Source organism: Suncus etruscus, chromosome 5 (assembly GCF_024139225.1).
Source record: "Suncus etruscus isolate mSunEtr1 chromosome 5, mSunEtr1.pri.cur, whole genome shotgun sequence".
Taxonomy (NCBI): Eukaryota; Metazoa; Chordata; class Mammalia; order Eulipotyphla; family Soricidae; genus Suncus; species Suncus etruscus.
In genome coordinates, this window is record NC_064852.1 from 78,779,251 (window position 1) to 78,799,754 (window position 20,504).

Below are 20,504 nucleotides of genomic sequence, written 5' to 3' on the forward strand. Positions count from 1 at the left end.
GAGTAGTCATTCCCAAACTGGTACTGGCAAATGTGAAAATCTGTAATCATGAGGATCAGCTTGCTGAATAGGATACACATGCCAACAACTCCAGTCATTGCCCAAGTCACTAGGAATGTGATACCACATTGATTGCCAGGTACCAGCAACTGTGAACCATGGGCCAGAGGCCAGGTCTGCTAGAACTTGGTGCTATTACAGCTATAGGGGAATGGGTGCCACAAATTCCCTGGTGGAACAACTGAGGAAGATATAATAGCTGAGAACTTTCGAAGTCTGAAGAAGGAAACTTGTATACTGATCCAAGAGACCCAATGACTGACAAAATAAACCCGAACAGAAAAATATCAAGACACATTTTAATTAAAATTACAAGAACCCCAACATTTACTGTGCCAGGGCAGGAGGGAAAAAACAAATACAAAAAGCACAAAATCTTGGTTATTTTTTATATAAATATATATATTACCTTTATTTATTATTGTTATTATTATTTTTGATTTATTTATCTATTTTGGTTGATTTTTTTGTTTGGGTGTGATTATTGAAAGTGCTGTTCCCAATTATATTTATTTATTTTTTCTTTCTTCCTTTCTTCTCTTTCGTTATGTGCTATACCATGTTTCTTAATTCAAGATTCAAGACCATGGTGTGATTTTTGTTTGTTTGTTTTAGTTTTTTTTTTTTGGTTTGTTTGTTTTGTCTGTTCTTTGAGGTGCTTACCGATATAGCTGGAGCCCTCAATTCATGGGAGGACTGCCCTGGTTTGTCTCTAAGGAGGCGAGATTGGGGAACAGGTGACTGGGCTGCTAGAGCAGTTCACATGATCTGTGGTGGTTATTCATTGAAAATGTACCTCATTATATCTGCTTTTTCTTTTCTTGGGCAGCCCTGTCAGCCAACCCACCAGCTGTTAAGCAGTTTACAAGTAAATGTAATTTTTTTTTGTTGTGGGGTTTTGTTTTTTTTATATTTTATATTACATTTTGTTTAAAGTCCTATGAATGTATATGTGTGATTAAATGGCTTTTTCTGTTTGAAAAAAAAAATAAAAACCATTACAAAAAAAAATTACAAGAACCACAGAGAGAGACTCCTTAAAGCGGCAAGAGAGAAGCAAAGGGGCCAGAGAGATAGCATGGAGGTAAGGCATTTGCCTTGCATGCAGAAGGACGGTGGTTCGAATCCAGGCATCCCATATGGTCCTCTGAGCCTGCCAGGGCGATTTCTGAGTGTAGAGCCAGGAGTAGTCCCTGAGCACTGCCGGGTGTGACGAGAGAGAGAGAGAGAGAGAGAGAGAGAGAGAGAGAGAGAGAGAGAGAGAGAGAGAGAGAGAGAGAGAGAGAGAGAGAGAGAGAGAGAGAGGAGAGAGAGAGAGAGAGAGAGGAGAGAGAGGAGAGAGAGAGAGAGAGAGGAGAGAGAGAGAGAGGAGAGAGAGAGAGAGAGGAGAGGGAGAGAGAGAAGGGAAAGTCTTACATACAATAGAAAAAGCAAAATTCACAGCAGATTTCTTCCAGTGGGAGGGTTGGATGTTGAACCATACCTAGCAGTGCCTAGGGCTTATTCCTGTCTCTGAGGTCAAGGATCTCTCCCAGAAGTGATTAGGGGATCATATCTTGTGTCACTAATTGAATCAGGATTGGCATTGTGAAGTGAAATTGGTCCACACTATCTCTACAGTCCCACAATATAAGTACAGGATCAAAATAAACTCATTGATCAATGGACTATTGATACCCTCATATTAAGTCCTCACATATGTGGACAATAATTTATGATGACAGCCAAGAGAAGAAAATGGAGAAAGATTTTAATAAGTGGAAGATAAAAATAGTCACATTCAAAATAATAAAACTGGTTAACTCAAAATGAAAGACTTAAATACTAGACCCAAATTTAAAAGAAAATGGAAGAAAACATAGTTACAACACTCTGTGATGTTGGTTTCTGTGATATATTCATTGATTCATTGGATTCTAGTCCAAAGGCAAGGGGAAAAAGGCAAAGATAAATGGTATTGCGTCAAACTGAATAGCTTCTGCCAGTTAAAACAATTGAGCTTTTGCTAATTAAAATAATCACTGAAATTAAAATACATATTACTGAATAGGGGGCATGTCAGAACTTTTATCTGTAAAGACCATATGCTACAAACCACCAGATAACATCATAATCAATGGCAAAGGATTGAGAATCTTTCTTCTTTGAGGCTTTTAGGAAAGTTTGTCCATTCTGACCACTACATTCAGCATAGCATTGGAACTCTTTGTCACCTCAGTTGGTCAAAAAAAGAAATTAATGGGAGGGCCAGAAAGATAGTACTGTGTGTAGGGTACTTGCTTTGCATGTGGCTGACCCAGGTTTAATCCCTTGTATTCAATATAGTCCTTCAAGTTTGCCAGGTGTGATCCCTGAGCTCAGAGTTAGAAGTAAGTCCTGAAGACAGATTGGAGTAGTTCCAAAACAAAAACAAAAAAGAAAAAAGAATAAGCATCTATGTACTTGTATCATTGATTCTAACAGAAATCACATGAAAATTGATACTTAAATGAGTTTTGATCCCTAAGCATAGAATGAGGAGTAAGCCCTGAGTAATGCAAGGAGAGACCCCCAAACAAAACAAAGATGTTAACATGGTTCAAATTGAAAAGAAAAAAATCAATTTTCTTAACTACCAATTATCTTGGACCACTCCTTGTGCTTTTCACAGCTCTTCAGGCCTGACTGGGTTGATATTATGGCTGAATGATAATCAAACATGGCAGTGATAGGGTTCACCAGGGCTACTTTCAAGCCATCTGTGGGCCAGAGATGAAAGGATGGGCCTGTACATGTAAAGTTTGTACTCCAGTCTTTGAGCCATCTGCCTGGTCTTTGGGATGATTATTTTTTTTAGTGTAAAATTCATTAAAAATACTGTTTTAGGGGTCAGAGAAATAGTACAGTGGATAAGGTACTTGCCTTGCACACAGCTGGCCTGGGATTAATCTCTGACTCCAAATATGGTTCCCTGAACCCCTCCAGGAGTGATCCTAGAGCTTAGAATCAGGAGGAAGTCTCCACACAGGAGTACCCCACTAAAATAGTAATTTAATTATGTATTTATGGGGCTGGAGAAATAGCATGGAGGTAAAGCATTTGCTTTGCATGCAGAAGGTCGGTGGTTCAAATCCTGGCATCCCATATGGACCCCTGAGCCTGCCAGGAGTGTTTTCTGAGCATATAGCCAGGAGTAACCCCTGAGCACTGCTGGATGTGACCCAAAAACCAAAAAAAAAAAAAAAGAATTATTTATTTATATCTATATGATCAGTATCTCCCACGAATTGCCCATCTGGCCTCATGAAACTGTTTTGTAGTCTTCTGATCACTAAATATGGAGGAAGTCAGGAACAGAACAGGTACCTCTGCCAGTCTTGTTTTTCTTCCCACTATGAAGCTGGTAGAATAGTAAGATTTTTATATAAGGAATCAACTTAAACAGAAAGCAAAACATCAGACTCATTGAGCACAACTTTTTACTATCATGAATTTTGTTCATTAGTACACATTCTCCTTATAATTTCTAATCCTTCCTATGATATATTTTTCTGATATTGTGGGTTTCTGACAGCTTAATTTTGTGTAAGATAATAAAATCTTTTTATATATTATTATTTTTTAAATTTAGTTTGTTATTTCAAATTTTCATATCCTCTGTATGCATAGGGAATCTGGATTAAAGTGTGTGCTGTGTGATCATAGGATTAGCTGTATTCAGATTTTTATTTAACCTTTTGGAATCGCAGTATTCTCATCTTTAAAATAAATAGCATAGATAAGGAACAAGGCAAATAGAAATACCCTATTCATGGATTGGGAAGATTAACGTAATTAAAATAGCAATACTTCCCAAGAAAAATTTTTATGAATAAGATGACTTTATTAATTTTTTTTTTTTTTTTTTTTTTGGTTTTTGGGCTCACACCTAGTGTTACTCAGGGACTACTGCTGGCTCTGACTTTGGGTATCATTCTTAGTAAACTCCAGGGAACACATGGAGTGCTAGGGATTGAAGCTGGGTCAATTACATGCAAAGCAACCACCCTACCCACTGTACTATTTAGATTTAGATTTTTTATGAACTATTGTTATTATTATACGTTTTTGACCACACCTGGAAGCAATTAGGGCTTAGTCCTGGCTCTGTACTCAGGGATCACTTCTGGTGGAAGTGAAGTACTTTTGTTGCTAGGGATTGAATATAAGTTAACTGTGTGCAAGGCACATGCCATTCCAACTCTACTGTCTTATTACTTAAAGCTGAATTAGCTCATTTAAAAGAACTCTGGAAGCCATATTCTATATGCATTATTTAATATTTCCATTTAGAAGCTTTTAAATTAATAATATCTTCTTTTTTCTGGATACATAAAAGTTAATTTCTGTCTTATTTGGTCAGAATTGAGTCTGGGCTTTTGGTTGCATTCGTTTTGGTTTCATTCATTCATGTATTAAGTCTTACTATGATTTTATGATTGTACTATCCTGATTTACATAGTAACCTTTAGGTGAAGTCACACCTGTTCTTCTGTACTTTGACTCATATGTGACACACCATATAACTTTTCTTATTTTGTTGGTCTTCATTAGTAGAATATAGAACTTGAGAAATGAAAATTACCCTTTTTAAATTTATACAGAGACATAGGACAATATATTATAAGCAAAAGCATTATTACCAAAATTTTAATTAAATAATGAAAGTATGTTACTATGTCAATAAATGTTCTTTTAATAAATAAATTTATATATACTATAATAATAAGTGTCAATAAATGTTCTTAATATTAGAATAAAAATGAAAAATTAGTTTCAGAAAAGTATGACTATGACTCATTTTATTCCATTTAAAATTTTTGCTATTATAAATTTTACTTATATGGTATGTAAAAATCTAGAAAAAAATTATGAAGCTTTTGAAAAATGGGGAAATAACTGATATACTTGAAAGAAGATGAAATTTAGTCACATGAATTTTAACTTAAATTTAATTTTGTTTAGTATTGATTGATCAAGTATACACTTAAAATTCATTGAACTTTTCTTAACTGAGCTTCAGACACCTCTCTTGAAACTTCTGAAATGATGGGAGGATTATATAAAATAAGGTATACTTATTTAACTAACATTAATATAGAATTTCCAGGAACTGTTTTGGCAGTTTAGTAACATATAATTTACTTAAGTCTTCATCGTTATGTGAAGTAAGTAACATAATCTCTATTTTTGTATATGAGGAAACGAATCACGAAATTTTTTTGTTTTGTTTTGTTTTGTTTTGTTTGTTTTTGGGCCACACCCAGCAGTGCTCAGGGGTTACTCCTGGCTGTCTGCTCAGAAATAGCTCCTGGCAGGCACGGGGGACCATATGGGACACCGGGGATTCGAACCAACCACCTTTGGTCCTGGATCAGTTGCTTGCAAGGCAAACGCTGCTGTGCTATCTCTCCGGGCCCGGAGTACAAAATTTTTTATAAAAACCATCAGGCTAACTGTCAGGACTGGACATAAATATTGAGCTTTTCTTTTTGGGATTTGAAATTAGGATTTTGAAATAGTTTAGATAATATGGTAATGATAGTGTTGAATTTCATGGTTTTGATGAACAAAGTTAATCCATCTTAATTATCATCAAAATGCCCACGACCCTCCATCACTTTAGAATTTTTTCAACCTGTCACTGGTTCTTCTCATGACATTAGTTTATGCTATTGGTAGGATGAATTTATAAAGAGCTATTTATAGCTATAATGTAAGCTAAAACATTTATTTTTGTGCTATCTGTCATATACTCAGTAGACAAACAGATCAATCACATTTATTTTTAATTTGAACTTCTAACTAGAAATGAGTAATCTCAAACACAAATTTAATTAATATAATAAAGGTTTCAATATTGTAAAGGAAAATAAATATTAGAGAGAATTTAAAAAGAAGTCATCAAAAGTGTTTTATCTGAATATTATCGGGTATGTTATATGTCAGTTCACACAGCTAAATAAATATTATGTATCAAGACTGCATGTGAATTTAGGAATAATAATAAAATTTAGGAATAATGATAAAATTTGAGATTTTCAGGTTATAGTTCTTACTTTTACTTTAATAAATTAATATTTAATAATTTATTATTATTTAAACACTACTGTTTTATGTCATGTAAACTATCTCCTTTTACTGTTGATTTTCTTATCATCTACATTTATTTCTAATGTTTCATTAATCTTCTGATTTAGTAACATTTTACATACTTAACACATTGGAATTTCCCTTCTCATTTAATTAATGCCATATAAATATAATTTTATTATTTTCACTCTAATTTGCTCATTTTATTACTTCTATTAGCAAATTTCTGTCAGTCTTTTAAATCATTGAATGTTTGTCATTAAATTACCCCATTATTCTTAAAAATATACTATGGTATTATTGCAATTAACAACTTATATAATTAAATGTTGTATAATTTGACCAACATAATTTATGTCAAGAAAACTAAATATATATTACTCTGACTTGTAGAATATTATAGCTTTTTAAATTCATTAAAGAAAACGCATCACATAGCTGACATAGTTGATCATAATACATTTGTTTCCAGATAAGTGAAAACAAAATTATTAAAAAATAGAAAGAAAAAAGAGAAAAGAGAATGGAAGATAAGAAAAAAATGAAAGAGTACAGTTTCAAGCACATTTGTGATAATTATTATATCTCCAATGAAGTGATTAAAAATAAATACAATGGCAGAAAGTTTAGTAAGCTTCCGTTTTAGCTATCCATTTTGTTTAATTGGGTTGTGTCCTTATAGATTATGGCATCAAACAAATGAAGATGTCCAGAAATTCAAAGCACTGTTACTGTTATTTTGACATTTAGTGGCAAATACGCAGCTGCCATGCCTCCCAGAAGAAGATATAGGGTGGGGTGGGGGGGAGTGTCTGCACTTGTTCCAAAATGTCCTGGTGATATCAGCCCCCAAACCAACTGAATATGAGGGTGAGCTTATATCTGCCATCATTTCCAGAAGAAGGAAGATACAGGATGAGGGTGCTTTCACTAACTCCAAAAAGCCCTGGTGATATCAGCTCCCAAATCCGCTTAACCTGAAGTGAAGTCAGATTGGTGTCCCTGTAAGAAATCATAGAGCATCAGATCTATCAGGGAAATGGTAATTCTGGGAGATGTAGGCAGCAAGTGTGTCTTCAGCAGGTTGGGGCTTGACCCACTCAGTCCTTCTGAGATGGCCAGCATATTGCTGTGTGGGATTGTGTCACCATAATCTTCCATGGCCAGGTTTAAATCTCATTAGAGAAAAGTGATTTTATGAGCTGGCCTGGAAAATATTATAATTTTCTTTTGGTTATTTTTAGGTCACACCTGGTGACGTTCAGGGGTTACTCCTGACTATGCACTCAGAATTCATCCCTGGCTTAGGGGACCATATGGGAAGCAGGTGAATTAACCCAGGTCTGTCCTGGGTCAGCTACGTGCAAGGCAAATACCCTACCACTGTGATATCTCATCGGCCCCCAAAATATTATAAAGTTTTAACGTACAACTCTTTAGTCTGTAAAAGGTAAAAATTGCTAATTAATTTTTAAGATGTACATATATGGATCCAGAATAATAGTACAGTGAATAGGGTAACTGCCTTGCATGCAGGCAACCAAAATTCAATCCTTGCATATCAGACCATCTTCAACTCCTGAGGGGCATGATTTCTAAGTGCAGAGGAGAAATAAATCCTGGAGACAGCTACTTGTACTCCGAAATAAAATAAAGTGTATATATACTTTCCATACCCCTCTTCATTATTGATTTTATATTTCTTATAAGTCTACAATATATTGACAGTATATTAGTATATATAAACATTTTCTTGGGCATGTCGACCGTCCATTCCAAATGCTGTATCCCAACATTAGAACTGGCACAGTTTCCTGCACCAATATTAGGAATCAAACTTCCCATCTAGGGGAAGCCCTAATACGACTGGCGCCAACATGCTCCAGGATAAATTGATATTACACCCTGATGATGAGGAAACAACTCGATTTAAGGGCATGTTGCCCTATCTCACAACCTAATGGTGAGATAAAATTAGAAGACACTCCATCCTAGGATCTGTGCAAAAATCAAGATTTCCAATTACAGAGGACCTACTTTGACAACTGAAACTGAACAAAAATTCTCCTGGGGTCATTAAAAAAGACCTAGGGGTAGGACAACCAACATGCTTGGAGCTTGTAGTTGGTCTTAAGACAGTATGCTTCATGGGTTAAGGCACCCTCTATCTCTTAGGCCAAACTAATTTCTTTTCTAATTTCCCCATTGTTTACTATGCCTATGCCTATGCAAAATCAAAAACGAAAACCTACCTTGCCACACCTACCCCCATTTTTTTTGTTTTTATTGTTTTAGTTTCTTTGTTTTAGTTCTATTTATATCTCCTAGATAGGGACTCCCACCTTTTAATAGAACTTTAGAACTTGAATCATTTTGCTTTGCTTCATAATTGTATATCTTTCTACAAATAAAGAAAAGAAAACAAAGATGGATGGGACCCAGGGTCCAAGTGGTCTCAGGAGCATGGAGTTAAAAAGACTTGTAATTCACAATGGTCTCAATAAAATAATAATAATAATAATAAAGAATTTGATGTGGTATAAATAGAGACAGATGGGTATAATATAAATATGTCATTTATATAACAATTTTGTTACATATAATGAGTACATTTAATGAGATAGCTGGATGCAGATAATTAACTAAAATTCAAATATTGCATAACTTGAAAGAATTTTGTTTTTAGGAATTTTTTAAAAAATTAATCTTATTTTTCTTTATTTTGTTCATATCCTTCATGAACAAAAGCTCAAGCATTCCTTCTTGCAACTTAGAACACACTTTTGAGATTATTATATTTCTCCCTCATATATATGTATATATACATACACACACTAAGAAATTCTTTCATAAAAGATAATTTGGTGATAATTGGCTCTTTTTATCTGAAGTATCATTTATGAATGACAGCTTAGCTGGGTATATATTTCTAGACTAACAATTATTTCTTTTAGAATTCTAAAGGTATTAATTTACTGTCTCCTGGCTTTTCAGTTGATGTTTTAAAAAAGAGTTATTCTGTAATTTCACATGATATGTGTAGGTGTGAATTGTCTTAATTATTCTGTGTTATTCATTGTATTTCCTAATTCAAGTATTCACATGTTCCATTTAATTATGGAAAATTTATATTTTATTTTAAAATAGAACTTCTTGTGCAGGCTCTTTATTATTTTTCTTGGAAGAGAGAGAGAGTGGAGAGAGAGGAAGAGAGGGAGAGAGATAAAGATAGATAGATAGATAGATAGATAGATAGATAGATAGATAGATAGATAGATAGATAGGGAGAGAGATGAGTACAGGAGAGAGTGTTCAGGATTTATTAGATATGTACTCAGGGATTATTCCTGGAGGTGTTGGGGGACCATGTAGGATGTCAAGGATTAAACCTGGATTGACAACCTCCAAGGCAAATCCCCTGCCTGTTGTACTATCTCTCTGAGTTCATTCTTTACTTTTGATCCACTAGAATCCCAGTTAGGCATGTTTTAGGCTTTCTCATTTTTATCCTCTATCAAAAATTATATTTTCTTATTTAACTTTATAATTTATGTTATATTCTATATAATATTTTTTCATATTTTCCACCTAATTTCCAAATTATTCTGTTTGTCATCTTTCTTTTTCCTTTTAGGAAATTTTAAATTTAAGAATTAGACACACAATATTAGAACTAGGTATATAATTATTTTTGTTAATTTTACAAGTTTAAATTATTTTTTATATCAAGATTTTTAATTATCTCTCAGAATTTAGGAGAAATGTTCTCTTTAGGAATTGTATTGTAAGGAAAACCTAATAAATAAAATGGCTAGTTAGTATCAAGTCTGCCTTGTTCTGTGCTCCAAGTATGCCTTTTACCCATATTCAATGATTTTGTCATGATATTTATGGCCAAAACACTGCTTTACTTCTTGTCTGTCTAGCCAGGCTACATTAATATTTTGAAAATTTACTCATGTCCCTTTAATGAACTTTATTAACTTTCTCAAAGAAAAATAATAATCTTTATGGTTGAGTGTCACCTATATAAGTTTCTCAATACCACATGTATTTTGCTTAACATATAATATATAAAATTCTGAAGAGAAGGAAGCATTTTTATTTGCTTTGGGGGTGCATACCTGGTGATGATCATAAGTTAATCTTAGCTCTGTACTTGGAATTACTCCTGGTAGTTTTTGTGGGGACCATATGGGATCCTGAGGATATAACCTGGGTTGATTGCATGCAAGGCAAGTGCCCTATGTACTGTACAGGTTTATTGAGTAAAATAAGTAAGTACTGAAGGAAAACAAATACTGGATGATCTCACTCATCTGTAGAATATAGAGAGACAAAATGAGGGAATTAACACTGTTGAACAGTGGCAATCCTTGGCTTTGGATTACAAAACCAATTAAGAAACAGTTGGAGGAAGTGTGGGGCACATGCAGATTGGACTAAAGGTAACGGAGGCAGTGAGTGATAGAGTCCTGGACACTTTGGTGGGGGTGTGGTACATTTACTTTGAACATTAATTTCATAAACTTTAACACTATTATAATCATATTACCTAAACTATAATAAAACATTTAAAAAGAGGGGCTAGAGAAGTAGTACAGTAGAGGAGTACTTGCCTTGTATGTAACTGAGTTTGATTTACAGCATCTTCTATGGTCCCCTACCAAAAATGATCTCTGAGCACAGAGCCAGGAATAAACCTTGAACATAAAGTTTGAAAAGAGAGAAGGAAATGTATCTTATTTATTTTTGTGACCCTGATAATATAAATAAAATAATGTATAATGTATTAATAAGTTAACAAAATAATAAATAGCATTTACTGAAAACTTAATAAATGTTTGGGCAAATCACAGATGCTACACATATTTATATGATACATGAGAGTGACTCAGAGATATTAAGATGCCCAAAGTCATATATCTAGGAATTAATTGAAATGAACTTGAATCTCAAAAGTTGATGCCTTTCTTTGGAAATCAGTATCTGTCCTATGCATACTTTTATGTTGATCTTTTGATTGAGTGCAACAGAAGCAAAGAGATCCTACCAAAAAGAACTTGGATAGGGCAGTTGCTTGGAAGGATACTGGCATAAAGGGAGAGAGGTCTAGAAGACAGATGGAAGGTTATAGGCCAATTAGGAACATTATGAAAAGAATAAGGAACATTAAGTAGCAATTTGGAAATTTAGGAACAGTTTATATTTGGGGCATAAAGTTGGACTTATATGTAGAATTAAGGCTCTAGGAGGATTTGGAGGGTAAGATGGAAATCAATTCTAGATTATAACACCACAATCAAATCTGAAACTCAGTTATGCAAGCATTACTACCATTTCAATTTAATTTTGATTAAAAATGTTCCTTTCTGTTTTGCTTTGTTTTGGGGCCAGACTCAGCGGTGTTCAGGGGTTATTTCTGATTCCTTACTCAGGAATTGTCCTGGTGGGCTCCAATGATCATATGGGATGCTGGGATTGAACCTGCATTGACAAGGTACAGAGCAAGCACCCTACCTGCTGTACTATTTCTCTGGATCCTTAAAATGGATCTTAACTCCTCACTTCTAATTTTTGATCTATCAATTTCTAATTCCACTAAGAAAACTTGCAGGTCACAGTATTAGTATTAAGTACAAAAATCTTCATGCAATATCATGAATAGGTTTTTAGAAAAAGCTAAGTGAAAAGGTAGATAATGAAAACAGGTCTTCAACTTCAGCTACAGCCAGGATTTTTTTCTCATTAACATTTTTACAAAATGTTAAAATGTTAGTTGTAAGATGTTAGTTGAGGGCCCTTATACACAATACTGTACACTATAGTAAAATTAATTCTGTGCCAAAAATATCTTAGAATTTCTGGGAATACTTTATCTCTGAATCTTTTACGCTAAAACCTGATGTGAGCCTATTTAATTTTCAACAGATGCTCTTCTGGCCCAGAGACATAGTACAATGGTAGGCTCTTGATTTGTTCACAGCTGACCTGGATTCTATTTCTAGCACCACATATGGTACCCTGAAAACTATCAAGAGTAATTCCTGAATGCAGAGTCAGGAGTAAATCCTGAATATTGCTATCTGTGGACCACAATCAAAATAAATGTAAACAAAATAATACCCTGAAATAAAAAAGCAATAAATAGATGTTCTTCCCTGACCTCACTGTGTGTTCCCCAACTCTCTTTATAGTTAGTAAAGTTTTTCAAATAAATGAGATGAGAAAAATCTTGATTTTTTATAATGAAAATTTTATATTTTCTTAGCTCATTCTTATAATAGAGAATTTTATTCTTCAATTCTGTCTCAGTTCTATTTTTTCTTAGATGTGTAAAGATGAAATAACACATTTACTCTGCATAAGTAAATGAAACCTAATTTTCACCTCCCCAATTAGATACTTTAGAAAGGAACTAAGCTGCTTCCTTTAAAAAAATGCATGAGGTAAGAACTGGTCTGGAGAACTAGAGAAGCTAGAAAAACCTAATCCTGTTTAGATTCCAAGCACCTTAGACCCCCTTAAGGCACATCAACCATCATAATGTGTGTCCTTGATGGTCCCCAAGCACCAGGGCAATGACCGTGATCGTCCTTTGTTAGGCCTTCAGCATATCCTTGGGTACTTGTATTAAATTACTGGCCCATTGACAGAATATAATCAGTTGTGCCTCTGGATCCCCTGAATACTGTATTGGCAGGCTTCTACCAAAAACACAAGGGTAAGGAGAAAGAGTAATTTAGTGATTTTTAGAAGGAATATTTTATATAATTAATATTATTAAAAAATTAATGTATATGTCATTAGATAATATAGCTCATTGTCTCTAATAGATACGATTTTTTAAATAAACAATCTCTTTATTTGAGTCCATGGTTACAAACATGTTCATAATTGGGGTTTCAGCCACAAAATGCACACACACCCCCTTTACCAGTGCAACTTTCATGCCACCATTGTTGCCCCACCCCATTTTCCTCTCTTCATCCTTTGCCTATTTTTGAGATAGGCATTGCATTTTCCTCTCTATCACGGCCATGATAGCTGTTAGTGTAGTTATTACTCTAACTGCACTTACCACTCTTTGTGATAAGTCTTTTATCATGGGCTGGTCTTTCCAGCCCTCATCTTTATTTTCTCTGGGTATTGTCATTACACTGTCTTTTATTTTTCTTAAATCTTACATATTAATGATACTATTCTGTGTTTATCTCTTTCCCTCTGACTTATTTAACTCAACATAATAGTCTCCAAATCCATCCACGTGTAAGCAAATTTTGTGACTACATTTTTTCTAATAGCTGCATAGTATTCCATTGTACAGATGTACCACAGTGTCTTTAGTCACTCATCTGTTGAAGGGCATCTGGGCTGTTTCCAGATTCTGGCTACTGTAAATAGTGCTGCTATGAATGTAGGAGTGAAGAGAACATTATTGTATTTTGTTTTTGTGTTCCTAGAGTATATCCCTAGGAGTGGCATTGCTGGATCATATGAGAGCTCAATTTCCATTTTTTAAAGGAATATCCATATTGTTTTCCAAAAAAGCTGGACTAGATGGCATTCCCACCAGCAGTGAATGAGAGTTCCTTTCTCCTCACATCCTCAACAGTACTCATTATTCTTGTTTTTTGTGATGTGTGCTAGTCTCTGTGACATGAGATAGTACCTCATTGTTTTGATTGCATCTCCCTGATGATTAGTGATGGAGCATTTTTTCATGTGCCTTTTGGCCATCTGCATTGTAGATAGCTTTTAAATACAAATTCAAATATAATTTTAAATATAATTATAAAGTTTAAGTTTCAAAGTAATATTCTAGTAAAATAAATGGTATAATTAATTTTAAGAAAACCCATGCTAAGTGCACAATTTAGCCTAACTTGTGTTTATGTTCCAGTTTAGCTGGTATAGAATGTTATGTAAAGTTTTGAATGCTTATACTGATCTTGTATGTTTTAATTCAACATAATACAATTATAGTTTAAATGTTGGCCATTTTATACTTGTATCATACAGTACTTTAATTAACCTGGTAATGAAAACATGATATGCCTTCAGAATAAATAAAGATGCCTGTGCTAATATTAACACCTAATATAACTGTTAATACTCATTTTCTGCTTCAGTAATTACTTGAAAGTTTATGAGGAAATAGATAGGAGAGCCAAAAACTTAAAACTCTGCTTCTGTTATTTAATAAAATGAAAGCAACACATCATTACATAAGCTAGGAATGGTAAAAAAACATTAATAAAGATTAGTATGTGCAGACCAGTGTTGAACCTTTTTTTGGCCTGTGAATCAGCATCTGTCCTGCTTATCAGTATCTGGGCTGAGGGTTATAACCAAGACTAGTAGTTTCTAATCTTTCTACACCTGTGGACTGCCATCAATCTATGGACTGGTGGTTGAAGACTACTGTTGTAGAATATATGAGCTCTTATAAATTGGAATATACTTGATTAAATGGTTAGTGAAGTGGGCAAATAATAAATCTTAGTGTTCTCTGAAGTATAATTAATGAGACTTTATCAGCTTGAAGCCTTTGGCAATGAAAAGAACCAAAATATTTTTCAGTTTCTATTAATAAAATTAATACTTAAATATATTTATATTAATCCTTAAATCAATACCAGAGAACTTTTTATTCATATTAACAAATACATTAACTCAAAGATTCAGAAACAGTCCTCACATTTAATGAAAAGTTATCTCTTATGCTTCCATAAGAATAATTAATTAATACTAATAAATGACAACAATGTGAACTTCTTAATTTTATTTCATTTTTAATTGAAATAAGATTGCTTTAGAAGACTAAATTTTTATGTTTCAGGGTACAATGTTACTAACCACCGAAGTTCCAGCTTCGCTCTTTTACAGCAATTGAAACTTTCAATATATCTGTCCTCTACCCCTACCCAGTGTTTGATAGAATACATTTTATTTACTCATAGAGAACTTAATAATATTCATAGAAAAGTATAGAAGAAATTCTTTTTATTAGACTTTATTAGACCTTTTTATTAGACTATTTTAACATTTAAATATAAAGGCTTATATTAATCACTTTAATGAGTGAGTGTACAATCCAAGGTCACTTTAGACGTGAGATTTAAGCAAAAAACTGTTCTAGAGAGGATTTGTTCTTAATCTCTGTTTTTGATAAAAATAGCAACAGCAAAACCCATCCTTTTGAAAACTGTACTTGGGGGTAGGTAGATCTGCTCCCAGTTAATGATTACATGCATTTTGATTCAAAATAAGAAAGTCTTGATGCTTAGAGTTAGAGAGATAGACAGACAAACAGACAGACAGACAGATAGAATGCATTTGGATTATACCAATGTCATAGAATTTGCTTTTAAAATCTCCAAATACAAATTTAATTTTGATAAACAAGTTTTAATTGGAGAAGATGAAAGATAAAAATACTTTCCTTTGTTCTTTCTTTCTTTCTTTCTTTCTTTCTTTCTTTCTTTCTTTCTTTCTTTCTTTCTTTCTTTCTTTCTTTCTTTCTTTCTTTCTTTCTTTCTTTCTTTCTTTCTTTCTTTCTTTCTTTCTTTCTTTCTTTCTTTCTTTCTTTCTTTCTTTCTTTCTTTCTTTCTTTCTTCTTTCTTTCTTTCTTTCTTTCTCTTTCTTTTCTTTTCTGCCACACCCAGCATTGCTTAGGGGTTAATCCTGGTTCTGCACTCAGAAATTGCTCCTGGCAGGCTCAGAGGACCATATAGGATGCCAGGGATCGAATCTGGTTCTGCCACATGCAAGGCAAATGCCCTAGCTGCTGTGTTACCCCTTCAGCCTTAATTTTTCTCTTGGTATAATTGTGAAATATATACTTCAGTACAAGTAGAAAAAGCAGGCTATTACTTTTCTGAGATAAGTAGAAAATAAAATAATATATTTAGTAGAGAAAGATAATTAATACAATAAAGTGATATATTATTAAGCTTAAAATAATATAAATATCAAAAGTGAAAATATTTGTAAGAGAACGATATAGTTTGTTCATTTGATAGAAAGTATACAAATTATTTAAGATGCAATTTCTCTGTGAATTATTGTTAGTTTGTCCTAGAACCATAGTCTAGCTTCTTAATTTGTTGGTCACAACATATATGGGATTGTTTAACAAAGTTGGGTTCACAAGAAAATTGGGTAACAGGTTTCTTTTTTCTTTAATATCTTTATTTAAACACCTTGATTACAAATATGATTGTAGTTAGATTTCAGTCATGTAAAGAACACCCGCCCCCAATCACTAGTGCAACATTCCCACCAACAATGTCCCAAATCTCCCTCCTCCCATCCCCACCCCCACCTGTTCTCTAGACAGACTTTCCACTTACCTCATTCATTCACATTGTTATGATAATTCTCAGTGTAATTATTTCTCTAACTGCACTCACCACTCTTTGTGGTGAGCTTCATGTTGTGAGCTGGACCTTCCAGCCTTCCTCTCTTTGTCTCTGAGGATTATTGCAAAAATGTGTTTTATTTTTTTTAAAACCCATAGATGAGTGAGACTATTCTGTGTCTGTATCTCTCCCTCTGACTTATTTCACTCATCATAATAAATTCCATGTACATCCATGTATAGGAAAATTTCATGACTTCATCTTTCCTGACAGCTGCATAATATTCCATTGTGTATATGTACCACAGTTTCTTTAGCCATTCATCTGTTGAAGGGCATCTTGGTTGTTTCCAGAGTCTGGCTATTGTCAGTAGCATGGCAATAAATATAGGTGTGAGGAAGGGTTATTTGTATTGTAGGGTAACAGGTTTCTGATCATGAAAGCTCTAAACTTTAATTCAAAATCAGTGCATAATGAGCCAAGGTATTTCTGGCAATTCTTATCTATGTTTGAATTCACTTGTGAACAGGGTCATGAGTGAAAATATTAAAAAAGCTAGGTTTGTAACAATATTTTTCAAATTGTCGATAACAATGTCTTTTGAGTTTTGAAATAAATGTAATGGACAGTGCCAGTGTTTTAAATGAATTAGAATATACCAGAAAATAAAATAATAGAGTGCATTGCTTATCTGAAGGTAAATTGAAACCTTGCAAAACTTTTGTTTTCAAAACATATTTAAGTATGTGATTGTTGATATATATTTTTATTATAATATTTTTTGAAATAAACAACTCTATTTACTGTTTACTGGAATATATTGTCTCATCAGTGCTCACCTAGCTATATAGAAATTTTAAACTTCTAAATTTTTCAAATGATATTGAGAGACAATATTTTTGTGCTTTCTCTCTAAAAAGTGCTATTTTTTATTAAATGGATGATACATATAAAAAGTATGATTTATGAATGTACTTGATATTAATTCTAAAGAGAGTAGCAGTTCAAAATGAAAAAGAAATGCATCTTATTTAAATGTTTAGGATTTATACTTAATATATTTTCACCTACTTTTAAAATTTTTTCTTCAACACACTTATGTTTATCTGCTTTTAGTAATTAGAGAAAATAAAAATTTATTAAAAATCTTGACAATATTGAAATTATAACTTGAAAAATAATAAAAAGAGGACTATTATCTTATGTAGATATTAAGTTTTATCCTGAAAATTTTCAGCAAAAAAGATAATGCAGTTGCTATTTTTATGGTATGTCCAGAAAATATTCAAATAAACCTCTCAATGAATCAGTTACGTTGAATTCATTTTCTAGTCTTATTCTTTGTTATATCAAGAAAACTTTAAACTTAGACAATTTCTCTTTATGACATACAATCAACTATTTTCTATTTATATTCCATTTATCTTTGCAAAAATTTATTTTAGTTTAATATCAACATTATTTATTTGATAGAATTTTTAGGCTTTACATAAATATAAATAATTAAAAAATTTAAAAAGTGGAAAAGTTGAATTTTTCAAAGTCTGAAAATTGTTTTTAAAGAAAACAAAATGAAATATTTTATGAGGAATTATTCTAAGATCTATATATTACTTTACATTTGCTTTGAAAAAGCCATTGATTAGGAGATCAAGTAGAATAATGCTCCTCTGGCTTTTGAACATGTACACATTCTTTAGCTCTTTGCTTTCTTCCAAACATTTAGACAGTCAAGATGCTTTCTAATGTCACACACATTTGACTATGTCATAGAGGGGACATTTGATTTGGGACGTATCAAGACCAGACTAAGTAGAAATTTATATTTATTTGTTTCAGCCAATTTTATAATTCATATTTATTGTTTTATTGTAATAATTGTTCTGGCCAAGAGATTTTTAAGTTTGCCAAACATGAGTATAGTGTTCTTAAATCCTTTCTTCATTTTCATTTGATTCCCTCATTAGTAGTGAATTCTTTACCTCTGATTTTTTATCTTATCTTTAATTTTAAACTTCTTGCTCATACATTTCTCAGCATATGTCAGAAACATGTATCCTTGTACCCAATGTTGTTGTAAAGAATGTGAAATTTGGTCATTCTAGTTTGAAATTTATCTGTAATAGTTGCATGTGCTAATTTATAAAGATTTGAGCACAAATCTTTATTAACATTATATTCAAGAGTATAAAATTAATAAAAACAAGGTTAAGGGGCCGGAGAGATAGCATGGAGGTAAGGCGTTTGCCTTTCTTGCAGAAGGATGGTGGTTCGAATCCCGGAATCCCATATGGTCCCCCAAGCCTGCCAGGAGTGATTTCTGAGCATAGAGCCAGGAGTAACCCCTGAGCGCTGTCGGGTGTGACCCCAAAAACATATATAAATAAATAAATAAGTAAATAAATAAATAAATAAATAAGGTTAAAAGTTTTCAAATAATAATTTACAAAAAATAGGCTTGGAAATAGACTTGGAACATTCTTTGAAACATCTTTTTTTTTTACCTCTCCACTTCATCTCTTGTAATGTCCAACATTCACTTTTTTAAGACAGTTCTTACATAGTGCAATTAGAAACAATTTGTAAATAATCTATATTTTATTTAACATTTTACATTTTTATTTTCTTGCATGGTCAAATTTGATTATATTAACCCCTACACTTATAATTTTTTGAGTATCACATCAATGAGCATATTATTTAGGACACACACATGTATAATATTCAGAAGATGGAGTCTATGCCCAGCCATTGTAAATAAGTAAAATATGTATGGAAACTAAGGGAAGGTTTAATTAACATGCTTGAATATTATAGTTTAGGGTGAACAAAATGCATTATACTGAAGCAAAGCATTTGTCACTGTAGTTTACCAAATAATTGTTATTAATTTCTTTTAAGAGATAAGATTCCCCCAACCTCATTTTTAACAGCAATGGAATTTCACCCTGCCATGGCATTAGTTGTGCAAATATTAATGATTTTCATATTTTCCTTGTATAGTTCAAAATGTCATTTTAGCAAGAATTTTTTATGAGAGATGTACCATATTTTCTGGCATATAAGACGACTTTTGAAACAAAAAAATGTCAACCGAAAATCTGGGGTCGTCTTATATGCCGAGTATATCCCAAAAAATGTTTCAATATGCTGCTAAACAGAAATTGTCTGAATATTGCCACAAAACAAATTTTCCAACTCGATCCTGCACCAATCACTGCAAGGCTGCTCAGACCGCCTCTCTAACTCAGCCAATCCAACAGGCTTTTGATGCATGCAAATTAGACAATGTTCTGGACCCAAATCTACACTGTAAAAAGCCTGCTCAGATCGGCCAGAGTCAGAGAGGAAGTCTATTACAGTATAACCTTTGAACCTTTGCTTGTTGTGATTGGCTCTCTGTGGTACATGAGCACAGGAACACATGCAGCGCATGCAGCACAGGAACATTCTGTCTGATACAGTGAATATAGGCCTAAACCTAAGTTTTAACTGCAAAATTAGGGGGTCATCTTATACGCCGGCAAATACAGTAAATACATATTACAAAATTTACAAGATAACTGTTTATTTTCTGTTTTTTATTTTTCATATCACTAGAAATGGTGCCAACTAGAATATTGCCTTAATTTCATAGAATATTGAATTTGAATAAGTGGACAAATTAATTTTATTTTTTCCTTTTAAACTAGCACTTAATACTCAAATAAAATAGTCATGCACCTGGATTTAAATGACCAAATTGACATTTTAAAACATTAGGTTATGCTAAAGTATATTTATTTTCTGAGAACAGACTTTATTAATAGTTTGCCAGCATATTAAAATTTATTAATTGTATAGCTAGACTATAACACTTTTTCTTCTTATTCCACAGAGAAATGATGAAGAGGCAGTTGTGGATAGAGGTGGAACTCGTTCTATTCTTAAAACACATTTTGAGAAAGAAGATTTAGAAGGTAAGACACT

The 20,504-nt window shown here is 33.0% G+C and overlaps 1 protein-coding gene across 1 annotated transcript in view; it reads left to right on the forward strand.

Moving 5' to 3' along the window:
* SLC4A10 (solute carrier family 4 member 10) overlaps positions 1-20,504 on the forward strand; it is a 337,987-nt gene that overhangs the window by 107,231 nt on the left and 210,252 nt on the right. Inside the window, 1 exon segment of the mRNA XM_049773345.1 lies at positions 20,413-20,494. Coding sequence (XP_049629302.1) covers positions 20,413-20,494 — 82 coding nt within the window.